The sequence below is a fragment of the Phyllopteryx taeniolatus genome, chromosome 6, assembly GCF_024500385.1.
Source record: "Phyllopteryx taeniolatus isolate TA_2022b chromosome 6, UOR_Ptae_1.2, whole genome shotgun sequence".
Taxonomy (NCBI): Eukaryota; Metazoa; Chordata; class Actinopteri; order Syngnathiformes; family Syngnathidae; genus Phyllopteryx; species Phyllopteryx taeniolatus.
Genome location: NC_084507.1, coordinates 32,661,074 through 32,686,710, shown reverse-complemented (window position 1 = coordinate 32,686,710; position 25,637 = coordinate 32,661,074). Strand labels below are relative to the sequence as shown.

General features: G+C 47.5%; 1 protein-coding gene across 12 annotated transcripts in view; it reads left to right on the top strand.

The window, feature by feature from the left end:
* akap6 (A kinase (PRKA) anchor protein 6) overlaps window positions 1-25,637 on the top strand; it is a 77,305-nt gene that overhangs the window by 2,309 nt on the left and 49,359 nt on the right. For 4 of the 12 annotated variants that reach the window (XM_061777119.1, XM_061777117.1, XM_061777116.1 and 1 more), the window contains exons 1-13: window positions 7-409; window positions 1,624-2,138; window positions 5,598-5,767; window positions 5,857-6,031; window positions 12,329-12,438; window positions 12,529-12,679; window positions 12,755-13,306; window positions 13,395-13,661; window positions 13,734-13,871; window positions 13,951-14,076; window positions 15,038-15,280; window positions 19,379-19,504; window positions 25,341-25,437. In XM_061777119.1, coding sequence (XP_061633103.1) covers window positions 5,655-5,767; window positions 5,857-6,031; window positions 12,329-12,438; window positions 12,529-12,679; window positions 12,755-13,306; window positions 13,395-13,661; window positions 13,734-13,871; window positions 13,951-14,076; window positions 15,038-15,280; window positions 19,379-19,504; window positions 25,341-25,437 — 2,098 coding nt within the window. In that variant the 5' untranslated portion in view covers window positions 7-409; window positions 1,624-2,138; window positions 5,598-5,654. Of the gene's footprint in view, window positions 1-5; window positions 410-1,623; window positions 2,139-5,597; window positions 5,768-5,856; window positions 6,032-12,328; window positions 12,439-12,528; window positions 12,680-12,754; window positions 13,307-13,394; window positions 13,662-13,733; window positions 13,872-13,950; window positions 14,077-15,037; window positions 15,281-19,378; window positions 19,505-25,340; window positions 25,438-25,637 lie in introns of those variants that run through there. The other 8 variants (XM_061777120.1, XM_061777118.1, XM_061777109.1 and 5 more) reach the window with 8 other exon arrangements.

The following is a 25,637-nucleotide window of genomic DNA, read 5'->3' as shown; positions in this document are numbered from 1 at the left end:
CTTGTTTTCCAGGAAATGATTTGGCGGGGGGAATCTTCCTCCCGCTTCCTCCTCCTAGTTCTTCTTCTTCTCTTGAACATGTCACATATGCAATTATTGGAGCGAGTGCGCCTTTCGTTCCACTTGGCGACAATATTATCGGGAGGACGCCATGTTTTGCGCGAAGCAATTGTGCCACCTGGCGGCCATTTGTGCGTGTTGAGGGCAAGTGGGCCAGCGCGTGATCGGCTCGTGGACGCGTTCAGCTGATTTGGACACGCGCGCTCCGGACTGGAAACTTTAGTCAAACGCGCTCGTGGGGTATTTGGTCCCATTTTGGACGGCAGTTTGCTTTTGTAATGAACTACTTTGAATTTGGATCCATTTATGCACGCACACGACGTAACGAACAAAGCGAAGACCTGGAAAAGTAAGTCGAAGCAAGTTTTGACGCCACCTCGGCATCGATTCTTTTCTAGGATGTTGTTGGCCTTAAAAGGCTTGTGTGAGTTACCATGACGACCAGGGGCGGAGGGAGCTAGGAGACTACAAACCGCAACGCTCAGGAACTCGTCGTCGTCGTTTTGCTTTCGGGGGAGGCCACAGCGTGTCACCGTGTTCCGTGTAAACGTCTCCTGCGTCGTCCTCTCGAACTCCACCAAGACAAAAGCGCTCACATTCGGAAAGATTGTACTTCCCGTGTTCGACCGTCTACATCTCACACGGCCTTCTTTATTTATTTCCATCGGCAGGCGTTCTATCTTTATACAAATATATCACGTCAAATGGTTCTTTTGGCAGCTTACTGCTCACATCTATTGCGGAATATTGCTTTGATTTCCGTTTGTTTTCGTTCTCAAATTGTCCACGTGGACCAGGAACACGCGTGGCGTTCGCACCCACGTGAGGCCAAATTGAAGTTTGTCTGGTTGACGTCAGTCTGATGTGTGGAAATCATTTGTTTGGATTATCGAGAGTCTTGAAATATTTCATACATTCATAGTGGATCAAAGTGTAGCTCTTCACTTCATTTATTTGCATTCATATCTCATTGAATAATTGATCCATTTGTTTAGCGAAAATACAATTTTTTTGTACATTTAACAATTTTTCATTTTCTAAAAACAATTTACATGTACATATTTATGGTTTTATTAAATCATTGGTTAATTTATTTAGTGTGAATGGAAAGAACAAATATGTTCAATAATTTTTCATCTATGTTTTACTTGAAAAAAAATCTACTAAAGAATTGGCTAATTTAATATAAATAAGGCAATGAATATTAGTACAGTGAAAAATTTTACTTCATGCTTTAAATAACTGGTTTATGTATTTAGTATAGTGCATTTACCTTTTGTATTTTTTAAATAATTACACACAAAGACAGTAAAATGAGCAATTTAACATTTTATTTGAAATAATGGATTCACAAATTATGATTATGTTAATTATAACTAATAAAACATTGAATACATTTTTATTTCATTATTAAAATACCTGTATAATAAAAACAAACAAACAAAATAAAAAAACCGTCATTTACAAACAACATGTCACGTTTGTCTCGTTTTAAAAGCAAACAGTTTTCCCATCCTGGTCTAAAGTGTTTTGTTCTGCAATTGTCATGTTGTTGTTGTGCAGCAGCAGGGGGCGCTGCTGCCTCCTCAGGCGTCACCATGCAAGAAGAAGAAGGAGGAGGAGGGGGAGGGGGAGGGGGAAGGGGAGGCAGCTGCCCCGTCATCCAGCGTGTCCTCCCGCCCCCTCCCCCGTGGAGTGGAGCGCCACACCCTGCCGGCCAATCACAGTGCGGTCCCGCCCTCTCCATCACGTACTCTTCACTTTCCACGGCAACCGGAGGCCCCCCGTCTCCCTCTCCTCCTCCTCCTCCCTTCCTCTCCTCTTCTTGCTCTCTTTTCCTCCACTTGTGTTTCCCGTCCAAAAGGTGCCGCATCATCGCTTAACTTAGCATTAGCATTGTGGCTGCTAGCGCCGGCCGCAGTGGGACCGTCCCGACCCGCCGCCGCACTCCCTCCGTCCTTCCTCCATCCGTCCTCCGTCCCTCCATCATCCTCCGTCCGTCCGTCCGTCCTTCCGGCCGCAGAGGAGCGTTCGTCCGTCGCTCGCTCGCAGTAAACGCAGGCGGAGCGGCAGATGCGGTACGTACTCGTCTTGGATCTGTAAACGTGTGTGCGCGTGTGATGGTGCTTTCAGGAGCTTATGGAAAGAGCGGATGGGAAAGTCAAAAGAGAGCGCAAGCGGAAAGCGCAGGGCGAGGGCTGACCTCAGCGTAGGGTGGGGTCAGGTGACACCCGACTCTCTCCCGACGGCGCCGCCGCCGCGTCGAGTCGGCCCGCGTAGGCCGACGCCCCGCCGCGTCGGAATCGTCCAGAAGCGGGCGGGCGTCCCGGCCGGCGGGATAGCGGGCGGTCGCCCCTCCCGCGTGTGCCGAAAGTTTTCCCAGCGTGCGGACCGCCGATGCTTTGTTTGGGAACAACTGCGCCATTCGTCACTTCGGTTGCCCGCCGGGCCGGGTGAGGGCTACGCCCTGGACCGGGCGCCGGGCAATGACACGTATGGACAGACTCGCATTCGCACCCTTGGACGACTTGTTTGTCCCGCGAGGTTAGCATGAAGGCGTCGACCGATCGGAACGTCCTCATTAGCCGGGATGAGCGGAGGGAAAATGTCAGGAAGTGCAAGAATGTGATGATGTCATCGTGTCATGTGACAGAATGAAGACTTGAAGAAAGCTGCCTTTTTTTTTTTTCTTTTAACACTTCGAGTCATGTGACCACTCAGAGAAAATGATAGCTAGCCTAGCTTAGCATCAATCTCTCCTTAGCACGTAGCATCCATTTTGGGTCCTTTCAACCCGGCTTAAATGTGAGGTGATTGGCGGCGTGGCGCAGAGGATAAGCGTGCACCCTGAAACCGCAGGGTCGCCGGTTCGAATTCCCGCCCGGCCGCATGTGGTGGTGGCCCTGGGCGATACTTAATCCACGTTGCGGTCGGATGTTCAGCGATGGCGCAGAACGCAGATCTGTCGGACTGCCGCCTGCAGGGAGTGAATGAATAATGCCCGCAATTCAAAAGCGTCCGAGTACCTTGAAAAGCGTCATCTAAGTTTAAGACATTATTATTCTCAAAAAGTTCAATATATCATATTTGTGTAGCTAATTGCTCACTCTTCAACGCGTGAAAATCGATTGACAATTACATTTTCACTCTGCTGCTCATCTATGAAAAGGGACAAAACAGACGACGTATAATAACGCAAAGATGCAGTTGAAACCAGATGTTTACGTACACTCGATAAAACATAAGCTTTTTCCCTTACTGTCTGACATGAAATCAGACTCAACGTTTCCTGTTTCAATTGGGATTACCCAAATTATTCCTATCTGCAAAATGCCAGAATAATGAGAGGATATTTTTTTTGCATACGTAAGATTACTATGCTTTTCAACAATTTGGGAAAACCCAGATGATGATGTCATGTCTCTGGAAGTTTCGGACAACATTTGAGGTCATTAGAGTCACACTTGTGGATGTATTTGAATTCAGCACCCCTGAAACACTCTGCTTCTTTGTGTAACATCGTGGGAAAGTCGTCAGGAGGACAACTGGAATTACACAAGTCTGGTTCATCCTTGGGTGCAATTTGGGTTTTATGTTCCAGAGATGAATGTGCTTTGGTCTCAAATGTGCATATCAAGCCAAGAACAAAAGCCAAAGACCTTGTGAAGATGCTGTCAGAAGCTGGTGCGAAGAGTGTGTCGTTATCCACAGTGAAACGAGCACCGTGCCGACATGAACTGAAAGGCCGCTCTACCAGGAAGAAGCTATTAGTCCAAAAATCAAAAAGCCAGATTACAGTTTGCAAATGCACACCGGGGCAAAGACCTTTCTTTTTGGAGGCCTGTCCTTTGGTCTGATCAAACTAAAATGGATCTGTTCGGCCATAAAGAGCATTGTTACGTTTGCAGAAAAAAGAACACCATCCCAACTTTGAAATACGGGGGTGGCAGCATCATGTCGTGGGGTTGTTTTGCCACAGGAGGACAAAATAGATGGCATCTTGTGGAAAGAACATGATGTAGAAATACTGAAGCAACATCTCCAGACATCAGCCAGGTCTTCCAAATGGACAATGACCCCAATTAAACTGCCAAACCGCGTACAAAATGGCTTCAGGATAACAAAGTCAGTGTTTTGGAGTGGCCCTGATCGAAAATTGACGGGCTGACCTGGAAAGTTCTGTTCAAAGTTGGCTCGGTTGCAGCACTTGTGTCAGGAGGAACGGGCCAAAATCCCTGACAACTCTTGTGAGAAGCTTGTGGAAGGACATCCAAAACCTTCAGACAGTTGAAACTGGCCGCCAAATGCTCTTGAAATCTACGTGAACTTCGGACTTTGTACCCCCCCCCAAAAAAATCACTCTCTCAGTATTCTGACATTTAGCAAATCGAAATAATTTCGGTAATTGACCTAAAGCAGGAAAGGTTGGGTCTGATTTCATGTCAGGTACCTGGTACCTGGTACCTGGTACCTGGTACCTGGTACCTGGTACTGGGACCTCTCACGTGCCAGAATGAAATCAATTCCAATTCTTTTGCATAGTAGGCTTATGTGTTCTTCCAAAACCAGGCAGAAGCTTTATTGCGAAAAAGTACATTTCTTATTTTTGCAAGTCATGATCACATTGTGCAAACTGTGCTGGAATATAGGAACGCTTAAATCCAAATATATTGTACAATAAAGTCAAACCTAAATGTCGTAAAGGTTAACTGCAACTTTACTGTACTTCAACGGACGTGTACTTAACGACCGAACTTAGCACCGCACTCGAGTGGCTGAGGGGGAAACAAAAAATCCAAATTGAAATCCGGTCCGGCCGGCAGCGGGCGTGCGGTCAATCGTGTCTTTTGTTGCGTGGAGATGACATCGCCGCGATGTCATCGCGTGTCCTCGGGCCGCGCGGCGACGCCTCCCCCGGAATGAATCCATCCATCCATCCATCCATCCATCCATTTTCTGAGCCGCTTCTCCTCACGCGGGTCGCGGGCGTGCTGGAGCCCATCCCAGCTGTCATCGGGCAGGAGGCGGGGTACATCCTCAACTGGTTGCCAGCCAATCGCAGGGCACATAGGAACAAACAACCATTCGCACTCACAGTCACGCCTACGGGCAATTTTGAGTCTCCAATGAATGCGTGTTTTTGGGATGGGGGCACGGGGAGAACATGCAAACACCACACAGGCGGGGCCGGGGGTTGAACCCGCAGCCTCACAACTGCGGGGCAGACGCTCTAACCAGTCGGCCACCGTGCCGCCCCCGGAATGAATCATCGTAAATCGATTACAGGTCAATCACATTCGTCGACGTTGCAAAAGATCCGACGCGTTTTGACCTGATTTAAGAAGCCCGAGTACGCGCGCAGTGTACAACTGCGCTGCCATTGGAGTTCCGCCAGCGGTGCACGGGCTCCCTCCGGCGGCGCCGCAAACAATCACTGAATTCAATGTCACGTTGCCGCAAGACCTCATGTTGCTCGTTGCGCTGGCCTTCGCCTTGTTGCGCTGCTGACTTTCCACTGGTCGTTTGCAATGCTGCAGGCTCCGCCCGTGAACGCCGGTGTCGATCGTCTCTTCCTCGCTCTCCTCTTCATCACCATGAGCGCGGTGACCTCGTCGCCTCTGAGCCCCGCGCCGCCGTCGCCCACGCTCACCGCGGCCACGCCCGCTCCGGACCGGCGGGGGGCGTCGTCGGCGGACGCCGCCCTCAGGTAAACAAATAAGAATCACGACGATGAGGATGATGAAGACGACGATGATGACGCCGCCCCCGGGGGCGTGTCTGCTTCTTTTTCCCCAGGTCCAATCAGAAGCCTCCGCCGGTGCACACGGGCGCCGATTGGCAGGTGCTGCTTCACCTCCCGCAAATGGAGGCGTGGCTCCGTGCCAGCGGCGCCAGGGTGACGCAACTGACGCACTCGGCGGCGCAAGACGGCGCCGGCAGACACGTGGACGCGCACCTGTTGCAGCTCAAGGTAAACGACCTCACAAACATTCCGTCCGTCTCGTTTTTCGAACAGCGGACCTCCATAGTTCGTTAATAGGGCGACCGCTCGGCGGTTTGAATCCCATCCGCTGTCGGAGTGACATTGGGCAAGACGCTCACAGCGCCGGCCGCTGCAAAGCGTTTTGGGCAGCGTGCTGCTGTAGATTAAAAACACCAAAAATAGAAGTCAAACATGATTATTCCATACTTACCATCATGTATTGATATTGTCCAGTATTGCCACGGTTACCTTGAAAAAGTATTTGTCGCCACCGCTAACGTACATTCAATGACGCCACGCGACGGCATAGCGAGTTTCTAATATTTGGAACTTCAGCTCGTCAAATATTAGGAACGTCTGCCCCGGCCCCGCCCGTGTGGAGTTTGCGTGTTCTCCCCGTGCCCGCGTGGCTCTTCTCCGCTTTCCTCGCACATCCCAAAAACATGCACGCGAGGTTGATTGGCCATAGGTGTGAATGTGCGTGCGAATGGTTGTTTGTTTGTATGTGCCCTGCGATTGGCTGGCGACCCGAAGATAGCTGGGATAGGCTCCAGCACGCCCGCGACCCGCGTGAGGAGAAGCGGCTCCCAAAATGGATGGATGGATGGCTACATCAAGAACATGTTAAGTATCAAATGATTCATATATGTCGAACATGTTGGAAATGTTTTATTTTGTATTTATTTGATACTGCCTTCACTTCATCAGCTGGCAACCAATCCAAATGAAATATAGAAACTCATTAGCCAGTCACTGTGTGTGCGCGCGTGCGTGTGTGGACGTGATGAAATCATTCGGCATTTTCAGCGAGTGTGCGTGACCTCGGGCGTCACATTTCCCATCATGCTTTGCGTCGCTTGCTGCTGGTTACGCAATATTTTATTGCTCATTCTTACATTTGCTTTATTTATTTAACGCACACTTATATAAGAGGACAAATTGAATGGTTTTGGAAAAATTAGGAATTTTATTTGATACATTCATAAGTTACAATATGTGTAGAACTTCAATCTTGATAAATAATAATAAAAGTCAGTAAGTGTGAGTTGACTGAATGCAACAGTCGAGTGGAGTTTAACGCGACTCTCTGAAGCCTCCTGGTGGCAAAAAGTCAGAATGACACAAAAGAGCAGACGACGCATCTATCATCTTCTTATCATTTGAACAAAATATTGCACTCTCTATCTCATATCAATACTATCCAGCCCTCCATTTTCCGTAGCGCTTCTCCTCGCGCGGGCCGCGGGCACCCCGGAGCGCATCCCGGCTATCTTCGGCCGAGAGGCGGGGTACGCCCCCAACTGGTCGCTAGCCAATCGCATGGCACAAATATAAACAAACACCCATTGGCACTCACATTCACGCCTACGGGCAATTTAGCGTCTTCAATTAACCTCGCATGCACGGTTTTGGGATGTGGGAGGAAACCGGAGTGCCCGGAGAAAAGCCACGCGGGCACGGGGAGAACATGCAAACTCCACACAGGCGGGGCCGGGATTGAACCCGGTCCCAAGAACTGTGAGGCAGATGTGCTAACCAGTTCCCCACCGTGCCGGCTTATATTAACACGATATTATGATAGTTATTACAAACCAGATGCGCTGTAAAAGCAGTAAAAAGCAACACAACACATGATGAATAACAATGAAAAGTCATTTGGCTTTAGCATCACGTGTACTGTTTGAATTTTGTTTTCGTAATAATAATAATAACAATAATTGTCGAAGTATTTCTATACCACTGCTGTAGTTTCCATGTTGGTTGAGTTCACTTGTTGCTGTGGCGTCATCTGGCGGTCATGGGATGGAATTGCAACACAGTGACGTTTCTAATATTCAATAACCAACGCTGAATTGAGCTAATTTGGGACTATTAATATTATTCTCATTCTTTTTTGTTCTTTTTTGTCCTTCCGGCTCTTGTTGTGCTCGTCGTGATGATCTTGTACGTGGTATCGTGCCGCCTTCATGTTTGGCATGTTTTAGGACATGTTGGTGTGCTTCAGAACACGAACGTGCGCGTTCTGATGAGTGTGATGTTTAAAAATGTACGACGGCAAACGTGATCCTGTCTTAGAAGGTTTCGCTGTGTTCAAGAACATGTTAACGTGATGTTCAAGAACAGGGAAACGTGTAGTAGAACACATGGCGGTGTGTTTTACAACATTTCTGCGTGTTTCCGAACAGCGTGTTTCGGACCCTGTTAGTATGTTTAAGAACATACATTTCAGTATGTTAGCATGTTTCACATCTCAGCGTTACGTTTCCATGTCCATGTTTTGGAGTATGCTCGTGACGTTTCATAGCAAGTATGTGAAAGCGCTATATGAATAAAGTTGATCGAGCTAGCGTGTTTGAGAACATGTCGGTGCGTTCAAGAACACGATTGTGTTGCAGAACACACGTGTTTTGGGGAACCTGTTAGCGTGTTTGAGAACATGTTCAGATGTTAGTGTGATGTTGAAGAACACACGTTGGCATGTTTAAGAACATGCTAGCGTGATTTAGGAGATGTTGGTGTGTTCCACAACACGTGTTGCCACAAGTGTGTGACTGGACGGAGGCGCTCATGTGACCAGACTGTTGTTGCCGTCTTCATCTTCGTCCTCTTCCTCATCTTCTTTTTGTTTGACTTCATTTCCTCTTTTTATTCGCGTCCGCTCCCTCTCGTCGTCACCTTGTCGCCGGCGGGGCCTTTTGCTGCTTCGTGACCTTCACGTTGACTCTCAAGGGTGTCATTACACTGATGGAAACTGTGTGTGTGTGTGTATGTGTGTTGCGATGCCATTCCAAGCCCGAACAGCTGCATGAGGAAAGTCACGGCTGCTCTGAGAGGGCAAGGCCGCACGCACGCACGCACGCACGCTTGATGATGTCACTGCGGCCGCTACTTGAAGAATGTTGAATGTTGAAAACTTTCAATGTAAACGTTTGTCGTTCATTTAGCGACCTCGACTTCCTCACAACTCACCAAATGTGTGTGTGCGTGTGTGCGTGTGGGGGGGTGTAGGTGTGCGAGGTTGTGTGTCTGTGTTTGGAGTGTGCCTGTGTAACAAAGATAAATTGTGTCTCTGTTGCAGTGTGTGTGTGTGTTACAGTGTGTGTTGCGTGTTGTTCAATCGCATGTGTGTGTGTTTTTGTGCGAAAGTGAGTGTGCACGTGTGTGTTTTGCAGTGTGTTTGTGTGTTGTTCAATCGCGCGTGTGTGTGAGGGGTCTTGTTGAGACGCTCCCAAAATAACCTGCAACTGTTGCCCCCCTCGCTCCCCCCCCTCACCCCCCACCCCCACCCGATGGAAGGAGGTCAACAGGCACACACATGCACACACACACACACACACACACACAGTCAGAGAGAGTGTGCAGCGTCCGCACAAAGTTTGCGACGGCCACTCCCTCGTGTCAGTGTCTTATTTTTGACGACACGAAAACACACTTAAGGTAAGAAGCGCAACGTTGTGCGTGTGTGTGTGTGCGTGTGTGTGCGTCCCGCAAAGTGTGTCAGAACCCAACATCGCGAAGCTCAGCGTCGTTCGTCACCGGCGAGCTGACAGGAAGCGAAGCGGACGACGTCCGAGCGCGCTTGCGGTTTTGTTGTGTGTGCTGTGTTGATTTTGTTGGTGGTGTCGGTTATGTTTATTGTGCGAGTTTTGTTTATGCCCGGACCAGACTACAAGACAAATGTGGTCTTTCCCGATCGCGCTCCTTTCAGACGACTGCCATCCAATCTTGCCGTATCTCGGCAGACATTAGCGACACTACACGACGTGTATTCCGTCTTTTACGATCGCCGGGCTTTATCTTGTCAAATCAAACGCTGAACCAGAAAACGCGCATCCGGTCGACGCGACCGGATGCGCCTGTTACCATGGCGACGACAACAGTGCACCGCGCCAATGCGTGTGTGTGGAGGGGGTGATTGCGAAATGAGGAAAAACGCGTGGTGGTCGTGACCGGTGCTCGGGAGAGGACGTTCCTTCAAGGATCGCTTGAGGTCAGTTCACATACAGCCAACAAAACCTTATGTAGCCGAGCAAGCTAGCGCTAACACTAACGCTTGTACGTAAACATGCTCTGAAGCTTCGCTAAACATTGCTTTGTGCGTGTGAATACATGTCGAGAACGGTCACAATACGCAATCCTGTTGGTCGACGTCAAGGTGCGCTGTCGGAGAGTTGTCGTTGAGATGTCACACTACGCGGACGATATCCCCCAAACAATCTTTTCATTTTTGCGTCGTAGGGCCAAATCGTTGGTCGTGGATGATGTCACACTCCAAAAAGATAACCGAGCCCATATTAGGGCTAAAATCCTGTCGTCTCATCAAGGCATTAGTTGTGTTGCTTGTGTTAGTTTTGTTGATTGTGTAGCGGCGTTAGTTGTGTTGACCTGTCAATGACTTTAATTGTGTTACTTGTACTAGTTGTGTTGAGGTGTTGGTTTGTGATTATGTACGTTCTCTTGACTGTGTTGTTGTCAGTGAAGAAATGCGTGCGTGCGTGCGTGCGTTACCATGGAAACCAGCAGGTTGTAGATTTCCGTTTTGAAACCAGTTTGACTCCGAATCCGACACAAAGATGATAGCCTGAAAAGTTTTCCCACTTTTGTATGAACGTTACATTCGACCTTGGACTCAACCGCCACCTTCGAAGCGGAGCCATCGCACGTGCCGACGGGTGGGAGGAGTTTGAAGGTTATTGGCTGAAATGGCACCGGCGTCTTTTGATGTCTTTGATGTTGACGAGCGGGACGACGATCTGACGTGAACGCCGGCAGAACATTTGAATGTGTGCGAGCGTGTCTGCATGTTTCCTCACATGCGCTGGCGGCCAATGAAAGCCACTGTGTTAGTTCCTCACACGCGCGCACGTTGATGCATTCGCTGTGATTAGCTCCGAGCAGATGTGTGATCTTACAAATGAGTTCGGATGGAAAAGACAGACTTGCTGTTAATTTAAACAGATGTGTGTGCGTGTGAACAAGTATGAGAAAGCCACCACGAGGCTGATCAGTGTTTCACAGCAACATGAGCACAAGTCGATGACAAAATTGTGTGTGTGTGTGTGTGTAATGTCATTCATGAGACACACCCACCCCCCTCGGGCGCCTCTCGACGTCGTTTTTGCCGCGGAGGCGTTTGTACTCTGGTGTGTCGAGATGAAAGTGTGGGCGCGCGTGTTCGATTCCCTGGGGGACGAAGACGGGCTAACGGCTTTCAGCTGATGTCAGTGGAACTTTGGCCATGGGAACCGCCAAAACGGTTTGACCCTGACGTGGTTTACTTACGAAAACATTGAGGAGGTCTGAACAGAAGAAAATGAGGTGGTATGTTGAGGAAAAAAGATGAGGTGGTGTATCCATGAAAGAGGGAGTCGTATGTTCATCAAAATTCAGGTAGTATTTACAAAAAAATGGAGGAGGTTTGAACAAAAACTGGAGGTGGTTGGTTGAGGGGAAAAAATGAGGTGGTATATTTTGGAAAAATAATAGTTGCTATGTCCATGAAAAAAAAAAAGAAAATTCATGAAAAACTCACATAGGTGGTATGTTCAGGAAAAGAAATGGGTGCTGTGTTTAGGAAAAAGCAAAAGTGATGTTCATGAAAAATGGAGGTGGTATGGCCAGAAAACATTTCTGTGGTATGCTCAGGAAAACTATAGGTGGAAGGTTTCAAAATGTTGAGGAAACCAAATGGACTTGAAATGCAACCTGCGAGTGCGACCTCTGACCCGAGTGTCGCGCTCACGGCCCGGTTCTGTTCCAGGCGCAGGCGGTTTTGCGAGGCTGTCGGTGCGGGTGACCCGCGTTGTCTGCTGGCCGGCGCCGGGCCGGTCCACGGGGGGTTAGAGGATGCTGATTGGCTCAAACAAAATCTCACGTGGGCTGGCAACCAAGAGCTTTAGCTCTTTGGCTAAAGGTCATCTAATTTTAGTCGTCGTCGCTCCTTCGTGTTCGTATTTTTAGTCACGTGACTCGCCGCTCGACCCGCTCGGCACTTTATCAGAACTTGAGGACCACCAGGACCAGAACTTTCATTCTGGACTCGGATTTTATTCACCCTATCAAATCCCAAGTGTGTTGAACGTGTTTACATTGAAAGCAGGAAGCGAGCGCACGCGAAAATGAGTCAAGTTTAAACGCGGAAACGTGGTCACGTGGTCACGTGGTCCATTCACTTGACTGGTCCATTCATTTCGTGCACGCGGCATACATACAACACCCGGTTGTCGGTGGCGTGTACACCCACATGATGACAGACCGTATGTGTGTGCGCGTTATCTCGTTCAGGACATCTGCGAGGACATCTCCGACCATGTGGAGCAGATCCACGCTCTTCTGGAGACCGAGTTCTCCCTCAAGCTTCTGTCCTACTCCGTCAACATCATAGTGGACATCAGGTGAGCAACACAAAAGCTCCAGTGAAACACAAGCCCTCGACCTCACGCAGGGTTTCCACGTGGCGCGTGTGTGTGTGTGTGCACGTTCAGGACGGTGCAGCTCCTGTGGCACCAGCTGAGGGTTTCGGTTCTGGTTCTGAAGGAGCGTCTTCTTCAGGGTCTGCAGGACCCCAACGGAAACTTCACCAGGCAGACCGACATCTTGCAGGCCTTCAGCCGGGACCGGGACCGCCGGCACCAGGTTCTTCCTAAAAGTCATCTCCTTAAGCTTCCTCCCCCCTAGCGTCCTCCTCACCGACTCGCTCGTGTCCCTCAGACTCGTCGTCTCGACGCCCTGACCGAGGTCGACGATTGCGGTCAGCTGACCATTCGCTGCAGTCAGGACTATTTCTCTCTGGACTGCGGCATCACGGCCTTCGAACTGAGCGACTACAGTCCCGGTGACGAGCCCCAGACCCGGGAAAACCGGAGCCTCGGCGAGGACGCCTCTCAGGAGCCGGAGAAGGTCCAGGAGGCGGACTCGGAAAAGATCGACGTCCAGAACGCTTCACCTAAACTTGTGATACCCGACGGCTCGTTAAGCCACCCCCACCCCGTCTCAGGAGAAAGCAAATCGACCAATCACAGCGAGGCTGCAAAGCGTTCTCTGCCGGGCGACGACCGGAACACGGAGCCGTCGCTCCCGAAAAGAGTCGCTCTGATCTCGTACGAGGTGGAGGACGCCGGGGGGGTCTCAGAGACCAAACTCGGCGACAGCACCGCCGCCGACCTCGCGGATCCCCTCATGGATCCGCTTACGGATCTCCCAGACCGCTCCAAGTTCTGGTTGGAGCTGGACTCTGTTTTGTCTGGAAAAGACATCCACAAGGTTTGTCTCACATCCACGTTCCAGCGTTGTAGAGGTTTTGTGATTTATAGTGTATGCTGTCAGGTTTCCTCTGATCTCCTTCCACCAGGTCATCGATAGTCACGATGTCCAGAGAGGTCACACGATGACGAACGGAAGTTCTTTGGAACCCTCCCCGCCTCCGCGGGTTGTGGCGTCCCAGAGAGACCGAGCGGACATTTGGCCTCACAGCGACGGTGACTCGGACTCCTCGGCGCCGTCCCCCGTCAGGGATCAGGTCCTGTCGTCTGACCTGGAGGCCAGCGGGGAGGAGTCAGACCCCAGACCGCCTCCCTGCAAGATTCCGTCCTGGCTGGTGAAACAGAAAGAACGCAAGGTGAGCAATCATTTGTTTCCAAGTCCACTCCCTTCTGTTCTGTGGACCAATCCCATCTTCTTCCCTCCCTAGCAGGACTTTCAGGCATCTTCAGAGGCCAGTGCAGACCGGGTGCACTGGTACGGGTCTGAGGAGTTCCTGGCGCTTCCTGCTCAGATCCACAAGAGCGAGATTCTGGCCATCAACCTGGATAGTCTGGCCCATGCGATGGTCGGTGGACTTTCTGGACGTTCTGCTCAGGTCTCTCTGGTGGTCTTTGGATCCTTAGTCGAGTTTTGTCTTGTCGCAGAGAGCTGGTGGCGAGGACGTTAGCCATGATGCTTTGCAGGACGTGGATGACTGGGATTTGACTGAGCTGAAGCAGGACAACTGGGATTCTCCTGAGAGCGGCGACGACATTCCTTCGCCACCGTTTGTATGTTTATTTTGTTTTTGTTTTGCGGTGGTACCTCAACCGTTTTTTATTATGGCGCGCACGTCACGCCAGTCGCACTTATCGAAACTGTCTCATCGTTTCCGATACTCCTGGTACGTTCGCGCTTGCTTTCTACTCTAACGTGGTTTTCATTTGACAACACGAATGCACGAATGGGTGTTGACTCCAACTGGCATTCGAGTCCGCCAAAAAACCACAAAAAAACAAACGCCGAATCAGAATTTTTGCATTCGAATCATAACGAATCAAAGAAAAATGTTCTACTTCTTTTATGCTGCCTCGGGCCGCATTTATTTAACAAAATGCAAACCATTTCACGATTTTTAGACTTTAGCCCGTTGATGGCCGACACCATCTGGATTTCAGAGCGCGAGTCCGAGCCCAAGTATCAATCAGTCGAGAATGCGCTCCTTCTCCGATCGCTACGATAGGTTTCTGTGGAATCATCGCTAGCTCCCGAGCCGCGAGCCCCGACGAACATCAAACTAGCAAACGCTCAGTGGAACCTCGCTAAACATCTGTCCCGTCCACTTGGTCGGATTGCTAGCCACGCCACTGTCTCGAACAGCGCTCGGGCACTGAACTTCCGCTACGAGTACCGTGGACTCCCGCACCCGTGGATTCACCTATTAGCTGAATTTTTTTTCAATTCAAAAAGTAATTTTGGTGGGGGGGAGGAGAACCACCCCCATTTTTCATAGAAAACGCTTATTGGTGGTATATCCCTACTTAATCAAGATTGTTACATTTTTATTTACCCCCCCCCCGCCAGCACTAACCCTCACCCCCACTCTGAACTCGAGCGGCAACAAATTAGAAACCTGCTCGTATCTCAAATTTTGAGAAAGTCTCGTACGTTCGGGCAAGCGAAGTCACGGTACTGTCTGTGCTTCCACAAATGGGACAAAACTGACCCCGAACTCCTCCCCTTATCCTCCAGGGTCCAATCAGGCGAAACCTCCTGGGCCGCGTTAGCCCCGCCTCCTCCAGCGACATAGCTCCCTCATTGGACGACGAAAGCGTCGAATCCGGCCAGCTGAGCGAGCTTCTGTCTGAAGAAGAGGGTCGCCTCCTTGGGCCTGCGGCGCCCCCGGCGGACGGACGCGGAAGCGCGTCTCCGGTCCGGCGGCTTCTCGACGACATCGGCCAGGACGGAGACCCTGACGTGTGGAACAAGATGGCGGTAAAAACTCACTCGGGGTGGGAAAACAATACATACAAAATACTTTGATGATCAAACATATTTTCAAATTTCATTATTTATAGTTAATCGAAATAAAACCATCAAATATGTAAAATAGTAAATTGTCTTTATTGTTATACAATTGCATAACAATAACCACATTCTGTGTGCGTTTATATACAGTGGTATAAAAAGTCTACACACCCCTGTTGGAAGATGTGACATCAAAATGAGACCAAGAGGAATCATTTCAAAACTTTTTCCATCATTATTGTGATGTACATACTTGAAAAAGAATTGTGGGCGAGATGGAGTCAAATGAAACCAGTGTGGTTGCATAAGTGTGCACCCCCTCCGATAGCTGTGTTCCGAACGAATCGCATTCCAAATCATGTTAAACATTGGAGACATTGCGAGGGCCTCCGATGAGGTCATTCGGTGGCAGCCATTTTTAGACAAGGCAACCGCCGAGTGCCAGCCATATTTTAGGCCTGCAGGCTACTGAGTTCTATGATTATCCAGCCATCCATTTTTCGAGCCACGCCCGTGACCCTTGTGGAGCCTATCCCAGCTGTCATCGGTACACCCTGAACTGGTCGCCAGCTCAAATCCCAGGCGGGGCCGGGATTTGAGTTCTATGGTTATGTACGTCCCAGATATACCAAATTCAAGGGTGGACTCTCTTCTTTCAGCAGGGGAAAAAAAAGCTTGATCCTACCATTTTCCGTTACTTAGTTACAGTATGTGCAGTTTTTCATGGATTTTTTTTGGGGTGGCGTCTCACCGAATATGGAAATAATTTGCTTTTTGTGTAAAGAAGAAGAGAAGAATTCGTCAACGGTAGGGTACGTATTGATTCTACTTGATGAGTTAATTGGTCGATGGCACTGAATGTGTAAAGCCCAAATCAAGTTCAGCTGTTCTACTCGGCTTTTTAGCACTTTGTAAAGATTTCCTTTTTTAAAAATGGAGTTGTCCCCATAATAGATCACGTTAATGGTGGAGAGAAAAGATTCATCTTGGTCTTATTTTTCACGTTAATAAACCTGGCATTCAAACAGGGGTGTGTAGACTTTTTATATCCACCGAAGCTTTGTCGTCTTCTTCGGAGCCAAACGTAACCAAACGGCTGCCGCCTTGCGAGCGCTTGACTTTTCTTTTGAAAGTTTCAGACTCGCCGGTGACGGATCGTGGCGCCGCTCGTGTTCTCGGCTAATCCGTCATCTTATCATCTCACCTGCAAAGGTCGCCTTTGATTGGCAGCGGGATTATTGACGAGGCCGTGTACTAATCAGTCACATCTGCCCTATTGAATATGGGCAAGTACGCGGAGGATTTGCCGCGTCTTTAATGAGTAGTCATCGGTATTCATTCTGATGACGAGTGGAACGTCCGATCGATCGAGTTAATTCATATCGCAAAGCGCACGCTGGCGGACAGGCTTTAGCCGTGCTAGCCAGCTAGCACGCTCATTGCTGCACCGAAAAAAGGCAAAAAGTTTGGATGACGAACGTGACGTTGAAATCATCTGATTCTGATTCTGATTCTGATTCTGATTCATCCATAAAAGCACAACGAGGAGGATGATCTCGTCCAAATGCTCGGCGAGGATTTTCAAAGCGGACGGATGGGCCAACTCGTTTGCGCGTCATGCTCATTTTGTAATTGTATTATTTAGACGGTTTTATTGATTTACGAATATTTCTCTACGTTATGTAACACAAATGATTTTTCATTGAAATGCTTTCCTTTATTTATCATATTTGAAGTAAACACAAATCATGATCTATCTGTCATTTCCAATCAATCAAAGAAATGATTTCCTGAGATCATGGAAATCCGATGCAAGACGTGCCGCGGGCCGCCGGCTAATGCGAACGCTCGCCGGGCCCGAATGAAGAACGCAGCCAATCGCGTTTGGATTTCGTCGCTGCTGCGGACCGAAGCCATCCAGTTACACGCGCACGCGCGCGCGCGCGCTGGCACTCACGCCGGCCGTCCTCTGCGCTCCCGGCAAATGAGCTGATTAGCCGCTTAATTGGCAGCATGTAATCACGGCGCTAGACGACGAGCAGCCTGATTGAGGAAGCGAAGACGAGCTCCTCGTCCTCGTTCTCGTTCGAAGCGCTCCTCCTGTTTTCGAGAACTTTGCGTGGGCGCAACTGAGGTGATTTACCCCGAATGGCCGACTTCCTGTTCCTTGAGACGTTTTTGGTGTGTCGCGTCGTGCAAATGGATTGAAAACAAATGTTTATTCTGACTTTGAAGGGGGCGCTCCGGAGTGATTTTGTTGAGGAGCCGTCAAATGTCGAAATGTTTGCCGGGATTCAACATTGGCGAGTCTTCGGGCATGCCGAGCCCCCCGAAATGCAAAAAGGTTATTCATTCGTTGGACGAAGGGCACAAATTCCAAGAGGGCCTTTGGCATCATTTGATGAAATCCAAATTTTACGGTGAGAAAAGTCAAGAATTTGACAAGCGACAAAAGTGGCGACATCAACACAACGATCGCATCCGCTAACCAAATGTAATAACGTTATATGGATGACAAAAGCAGTTATGTTTTGACAAGGAATATCATCTTACAGCAAGGAAAAAAGTATGACAATAAAGTTGACATTCGATGAGAATAAATATTAGCCAGCTTGAAGATTGAAGACAATTTGATAACCAATCTCATTTGCATAATGACTTGAAAGTGGAAGATCTTCTGATGTTTTGCACGTTACCCATGAAATGAAAGGAATTTGAAATGTGATTACTACTTCATATTAAGTCGGAAAATGATGACTATTAAGTATTCTTGCAATATTACATCTATTTTTAATGATGAATTCCGATTTGATTTCCAGCGTCTCATTTAAAAAAATGTCTTGACTTTTCCTTCCATCTTCCTCCTCTCATTGTCATCTTCCTCATCCTCCAACACGATTGATCTTTTTTTTTCTCTTGTTCCCGAGGGTCACGCCTCTCATTAACATACGGACACACACACGCTAGCAAACAGAAACACACACACAAATACATGAATTTTTGATAAAGTTGAAGTTTTCCGGAACGTTCCGCGACGCTCCACAAGTTTGCACAACTGGTTTGAGTTGTCAGTAACCAAGTCAAAACACTCACGTACTGCACTTGCATTTTTCTGCTATCTTTTTGACGATACTCTCTCCGTTTGAAAATATATAGTTGTACTTTCCACTGCTTAACTTACTTTGTCAAAATCGACTCGAAATTTGCAGTTGTTCAGAAAGCTTGTCCGTCTATTGTTACCACACACGCACGCGCGCGCGCACGCAGGGAAGTGCGGTGTATTGTTTCACTTGTTACCATGAGCTAATTTCCCATTTGATGCAAATGGGCATTGTATGAAATTTGACAGTCAAACTTCCTTTTTACTCTTGAACTACTTTTTACATTTGACAGGCTGCCCTTTTAATTCTTTGACTTAAGGGAAGGAACCGAATCAGTACTCGGATCTGTTTTTCTAGGTTCTTCTTGTTTTGGGCGTCATGCTCATGTCAGCCAGCAGGTGGCACTCGGTCTCCATCAACCCTTCTCCTTTTCTTCTTTTCTTCTTGTCTGTCGTCTGCTTTGCATCTTTTCACTTTTTCGACCCTTAAAATTGAAAACATTAGATTATTATTTTTTTTTGCTTTGTCATCTCAAGAATCACATTTGTAGCGGAACAAGAACTTCACAAAATGTCGACGTTTTCCAATACATTTTGTCCAATGTTGAAAGAAATGCAGAAATGTGGTGCAAAGTTCACGTGCTCCAAGCAAAAAGTGTTCAACATTGCAGCTGGAAAAAAAAGACAAACGCAACATGCGTGCAAAAAACTAAATAATGACCAAAACATACATTATTCATCAAATAAACAACATTTTTAAATATGCAATAATATACATCGGTAAACTAAGTAAGAAGAAATATCAGAAAGAAAGCCAGTAAAAGATCAAAATGAAGTTTTGAAAAGGTGTTTTTCCAATGTACGCGACGCAAGGTGCCGCCGTCGTGACGTGGTGACGTGCCGCGGCGTGGCGTGACGTGACGTGGCGTGACGTGTGGTGACGCTCGCGTTGTCGCCGCCCGCAGGAGTTCGTGCAGCAGCTGGACGGATTCATCGGCTGGATGCAGGGGGCGCTGGAGAGCACGCGGGCCTGGACGCCGCCGCCGACCGCCCGCTTGGACGCGCTCCACGACTTCCTGGACACGCACCTGGTCAGAGCGCACGCACGCGGACACATGCGCACCCATATGAGCGCACACACACTTTTTCCTCATCCTTTTCACATTTTTTTAATTATTATTATTTGATTATATTTTTATATATATATATTTTTTTTTAATATAATTATATATATATTTTTATTATTATTATTTTATTATATTTTTGTCTTCATTAAATGTTCTCATCTTTTCTAATCTTTGTCTTCTCATGGCTCTTCTTATTTTCTCATATTTGTATTGTTTTTGTCTTTTCCAATTTTGCTCCTCTTCTCATTTTTCATCTTCTAAACATCGGATCTTTTCTTTCCTCATCTCCCACATCCGTTCTTCCGCCTTCTCATCGACTCATTTTCATCACTCGCCTTCTCCTCTTTTTTCTCATCTTGTAATCTTATGCTTTTTCAACTTCCTATCTTCCTTCTCATCTTTTTCAACATTTCATCCCTTGTTCATCTTTTCCACTCATCTTTTTCCCTGCTCTCATCTTTTTCCTCATTTGAATTCTCAATTCTCTTTCTCCTCCAATTTGCTTCCGTGTCGCTTTCGTCGTCCTTCTGTGGCTTTTTAATCGCACGTTTGATCCGCCTCTTTATACACCCTACACTCTACACACGCGCGCGCGCGCACACGCAGTCTCTCTCTCTCTGTTCTCATTTGGAAGAAAAAAATCTCACAACAATCAGCTACAAACATATGGAGATGCGCACGCGCACCGAAGGCGCAGTGAGACGAGACATCAACACGCGAGATTGCAAACACACACACACACACACACAAAGAAAGATGGCGTTTGCATTGTTGATATCAAACGTATACAAGCAGGCCTGTGTTTTAACCACAAGCACACTGAGTTCTATTTGCATATATTTGCATGTTGCTGGACAGACTTCCTAATGAGCATCTATATCGTCCCTGCACAACATCGCACGCACGCACAGAAACACACACATTATATTCATATATACATGCACACACATTCACATATATAAAAATACGCACACTCGCAAACACACACACATACAGAAATACACGCACACACATATATGCACGACACGCATTGTTGAAGCTTTGTAGGTGCAATTCTTTCCCATTCTTGCTTGCCGTGCAGCTTCGGCCGTTCAACCGTCCGGGGTCTCCGTCGCCGCATTTGATGCTCCGTTGCCGGTCTCGTAACTCGCGCACTCTTTTACCCCGTAAGCCACGCCGTTGTAACACGTGCAGAATGTGGTTTGGCATCGTCTTGCTCAAATAAGCAGGGCCGGCCATGAAAAAGAAATCAAATATATAGAATACACACATCACACATTCATGTATATAAAAATACGCACACACACACACACACTTGGCTTCTCTGGATATTTATTTTGCCTGTGTGTGCGTGTGTGTTTGTTGTGCGTGCCAGCAGCGCTACCGTTAGCGCCGGTTAGCTTCAATTAGAATGCTCGTGCGCTAATTGGCGCGCGTGTTGTCAAATGAATATAAACAAAGATGAAACGGCATAGCTAATAGGCTAATAGCACTTTGTAGTGCTATGCCGTCGATAGCGTGTGTGCTGAGCGCCGCGTGTGTGTGTGTGTGCACACGTCTGATAGTCACACTCGTGCTTTGTAGCTATTAGCGTGTGCTGGCGTGCTTAATTGAGTGTTTGCTGATTGATGCACAGTTGTCAACTTGAAGTATTTGTTTTCTTTGGTATTTACTTCTGTCATTGTGTGTGACACACGCACACACACACACCAACACACTGATATCATCTTCATATTGTGCAGCACAAACATCACAAATGAGTGATTTGTTTGTCTATACTTACGTGCCCTGGCGTCCACAAGTGGGCAACGAGTCCAAACAAAACGCACAACTAAAACACACAACGTGACTTTAGAGTTTCCGTGTTCGATGCTTGCAGTTCTCTCTCTCTCTCTCTCTCTCGCTCTCACACACACGCGCGCACACACACACACGCTGAGAGCAGTTTGTGCGTTCAATGCTTGTGAATATCGATCGGCGCTGATGGTTGAGCCAGGCCGTGAATCAAATTATTAGGAACAACAAGAAGAGCCCAACCAGAAAAACAGTCGTTAAGACCGCTAATTAGAGGCAGCCTTCACTTAGGGTGTGTGCGCGTGCGCGTGCGCGTGTGTTGTCGTCGTGCCAACCGGCGTACCGATTTTTCTCATGCACGGATGCACGCGTTTTTCGGATCGTTGCACAACGGGTCGACGTGACCTTAACTAGCGGGTGCAGGTTCGACTCCATATTTCGGCTCAAAAAGCAAAGCCCAAACCAAACTAGTTTTTCACGTTTCCCCTCCGTTCCGATGCAAGAAAACGATCACGTTTGCATCTGACTGGGGCGCGATTTAAGTCCTCCTCGCCGGTTAGCGGCTTTGTCCGTGGGCGGCACGCCAGCGGAGCTTTCGATGCGGCGCTCCTTTGGTCGAGCCGGTTCGGCGACTCACTCGGCACGCAAAATATTCTCACTCTCTATCGGGTCATATTCGGTCCCGCGAGCATATTTCCCCCTTTTGGGGTGAGTGACCCCAAACCGAATTCCAGTGACAGAGGAGCCGCTTAGGGTACAAAGCAGCATTTAGACTTCACCAGCCGGGAAGCTTCAAACCCACAAGCTCGAGACCAAGCAGAGTTCAAGGCCTTTTTGTCACGCGCCACAATGCGCTCACGGTTTGCCTCGGAGGACCGTTATGATGGCGAAACCATAAATGTTTCAGCGCCTCATCGTATTATTACATAGAGACAACAAATTGATGGATAATTAGTTTTGAATGAAGGAATACAAATGTCTTCAGTTACTGTGAAAAGGCATTTGGTAACAAAAATGCATGCAATGTTTGACAATTGGAAATTGTCAAACAGATTTGAGCAAGAATTGCGGAAGTCGCTTTGACACATGATTTGATGCGGCGGGCCGGATCCGGCTCCCGAGCCTTGACTTTGACGCCTGTGCTCTGGACTGTGAGGCAGATGCGCCAACCACTAGGCCGCCGTGCTGGGCTCTTACAATCGAAAAGAACAGGATTCAAACAACATCAAACAAATATTTCTCAGTTTGTGTGTGTGCGTGCGCGCAGCACTTCTTCGATGAAGTGTGCGCGCATTCCAAAACCAAAACAAATGTGTCGATCGCTTCTGCAAAATGACGCCATCTTTATAACAAACATGTCGATTGGATCAGCTCATCGACCCGCACACACGCGCGCACGTGTGTGTGGGTGCGTGCATGTGCGTGTGTGTTTCAAAGTCAAGCCTCAATGTCACGCGTCTATCGGCGCCACACGGCCCGGCTAATATGCTAATGCTAAAGGCTAAAGCGTAGCAGGTGGCGGCGGGCGCGCTGCTTTGGGCTAATATGCTAATGCTAACAGGTAATCTGATGCGGCGCGCTTTGAAGCGGCTCGTTTCAGTGCGGTTATGATAATCAGCTTTAGGAACTTTCAACCCTCTTTTTTCTTTAAGGCCACCAGATGCCGAAAATCCTCCACCGCGCACACATACATGCATACGTTACGCATATTGTCTTACATATATATATATATATATACAAGCGACATTTTCATCCATAAATTGTAAACCTTTCTCGTTATTTTGAATGTTTTCATCAGCCAAAACGCAAGTAAATGCCCTCTAAATGTATTTTTGACGATTCATGTGTGTTTTCATAGTTTAGTGTATAATAAGTATTCCAAGACTAAATATGTAAATTCTTTGTTTTATGCTAATTTAACTCATTTCAATCTTTTTCCTCTTGAAGTATTTTAAATGTTATGATTTGTAATGAATTGATTTATAACCATGAACTTATGACTTCATAAAATACACAAAACAAACGTACATGTAATTTTCTTATTGACTGACTCAGCAAAGCAAGGCAAATTTATTTTCATACACAAGGAAAGTCAATGAGTCAAAGCATTTCAAAACAAAGAAAAAAACAGCTCATAAACATTTCAAACAGACCCAAAAAAAGTACAATCAAAACACCGTACAGTGCAAGAAATAGCATTTAAAAGTGGAAAAAGAAGCGTTTTTCACGCTTTGGGCTGACTTCAATTCTGTTGGCAACTTCCATTTGCGTGCAGCGTCACGGCCACATGCTGCTTCACCACGTTTGCTCTGGATTCTGTGTTTCGTTATCTGACCCGAGTCTGTCGATGTCAGCGCCCAACTTGGGACCAGTAGCAGAACTTTGAAGTCTATTCTAAAGCTGCCCGGAAGCCAATGTAAAGACTTCAGAATTGGAGAAGTATGTTCTGAGCTCTTTGTTCTGGTCACAACCCGAGCTGCAGCTGCAGCTGTTAAACCCTCTTTTTAGGGAGTCCACTCAGAAGACCATTACAATAGTCAAGTCTACTTGAGACTACTGCACTATTATAATAATTAATGAATTGTAAGTATTTGACGTATTACTTACATCAAGAAAATGTATGTAATGTGCATACATATATATATCTGTGTGTGTATGTATTTTTACATACTTCTTACGAACATACTATTTTATTATTCATATTGAATTCAAATATAATGAATGAATCCATTTTTAACAAAATGCATCAAACAAATGTAAATGATTGAATGATTTGATTATTTATAATGAATTCATCCATTATTTAATGGATAAACAAACAAAGAAACAAATAAAAAAGGATGTAGAACTATGAATTAACCAGTTTTAGAAAAAAATTATTCAAGAAATGTAATTGATAAAATGTCTTTTGGGTGTCTAAATATTCCTGCGGGGAACTAAAGTGACTGGTCGCATAGCGCCGCCTGTGGGCTGGCAATATGATGACATGAGCTGGACATTTATCATGATTCTCTTTTTTATTTAAAAACATTGTTTTTTTTCTTCACGCCACAACACAATCTACACACGCACAGAAATAAAAGAAGTCAGTTTTTCCGTCGCGCGTCTTGTCATCATGTGATTGATGGGTCGCTGTCGCGCAGTTAGCGATTCTCTGTGAATCCGCCGCTGAAATACGATCGGTCTCTCAAAGCGCGCCGGCTAATCTGCGCGCCGCGAATACGCGGCTCAGCTCGCCCGCGAGCTGCGCTCGATGTTTATTGGCGGCCATCTTTGTCGCGTGTGTTGCGATGCTTGTCGAGCGGTCGCGACCGCGCTTGATATGATCGGAATGATCCCGATGAAGACGAGCTTAGCTATCAAATGAACCGAGTGTCCTTTCAAAGCAAAATGGCCGACTTCCTGTCGAATTTTCTTGATGGCTTCTTAGAGAATGTTTTTGCGTTTTTTGTCAGGATGGAAACGTTCTCCCGATTTCATGTCAATCGGGCTGATTTTTCTTTCTTTCAAAGAATTTCTTTCTCTCCGACTTTCAGGGGCTCGTCTGGGCGACCGGTCAAAAAACCCAGAAAAGGGTTCTCCGGGAAACGCCGTGTCGCCGCCCACAAAAGGGGCATCGATTCATCATTGAATCATTGAATTCAATTCTTGGTTTGTAATTTCTATCCTGGCAAAACAGCAAGTAAGACAATTTCAGTTTTCGATTTGCATCAAGTCTTCCAAATGCGGATGATGTTTGCGTCGTATACTTATGACCACGCACGCAGGCAGGATATGTTTCAGGGCGACGGCGTGTGCGTGTTGGTGTTGAAAAAAGCTGGAACGTTGCGTCGGTCAGCTCACTGGCGTCCGTTTGGTTTTGTTTCTTTTTCGACTTGGCGCTACCGTCCCCACTTTTGGGCTTATCGACCCCAAAACAAACGAAAGTTTTCCCTCTCATACGAGATGTTCTAAAGTGTACGTGTGTGCGTGTGTGCGTGCGTGCGTGCGTGCGTGTGTGTTTCAGACGTTCAAACTAAACGTGGACAGTCGCGGCGCTCTGAAAGAGAGCATCATGGAGGACGGCACGGCGCTTCTCGCCATCATACCCGCCCACCAATCAGGTACACGCACGCGCACGCATCACATTGATTATTCATATTTCGATTAACACGGCGACCTTCAAAGAGGAACACGCGTCCAAACGGATCGGGAAATTGAACGGCAAACAGAAACCGCCGATGCTAAAGCGGATGCCGACGCTAACTGCGGTCATTTGTTATCGAGCGACGTCATCACGTCGACTCTCCCGCCGACGCCCTCC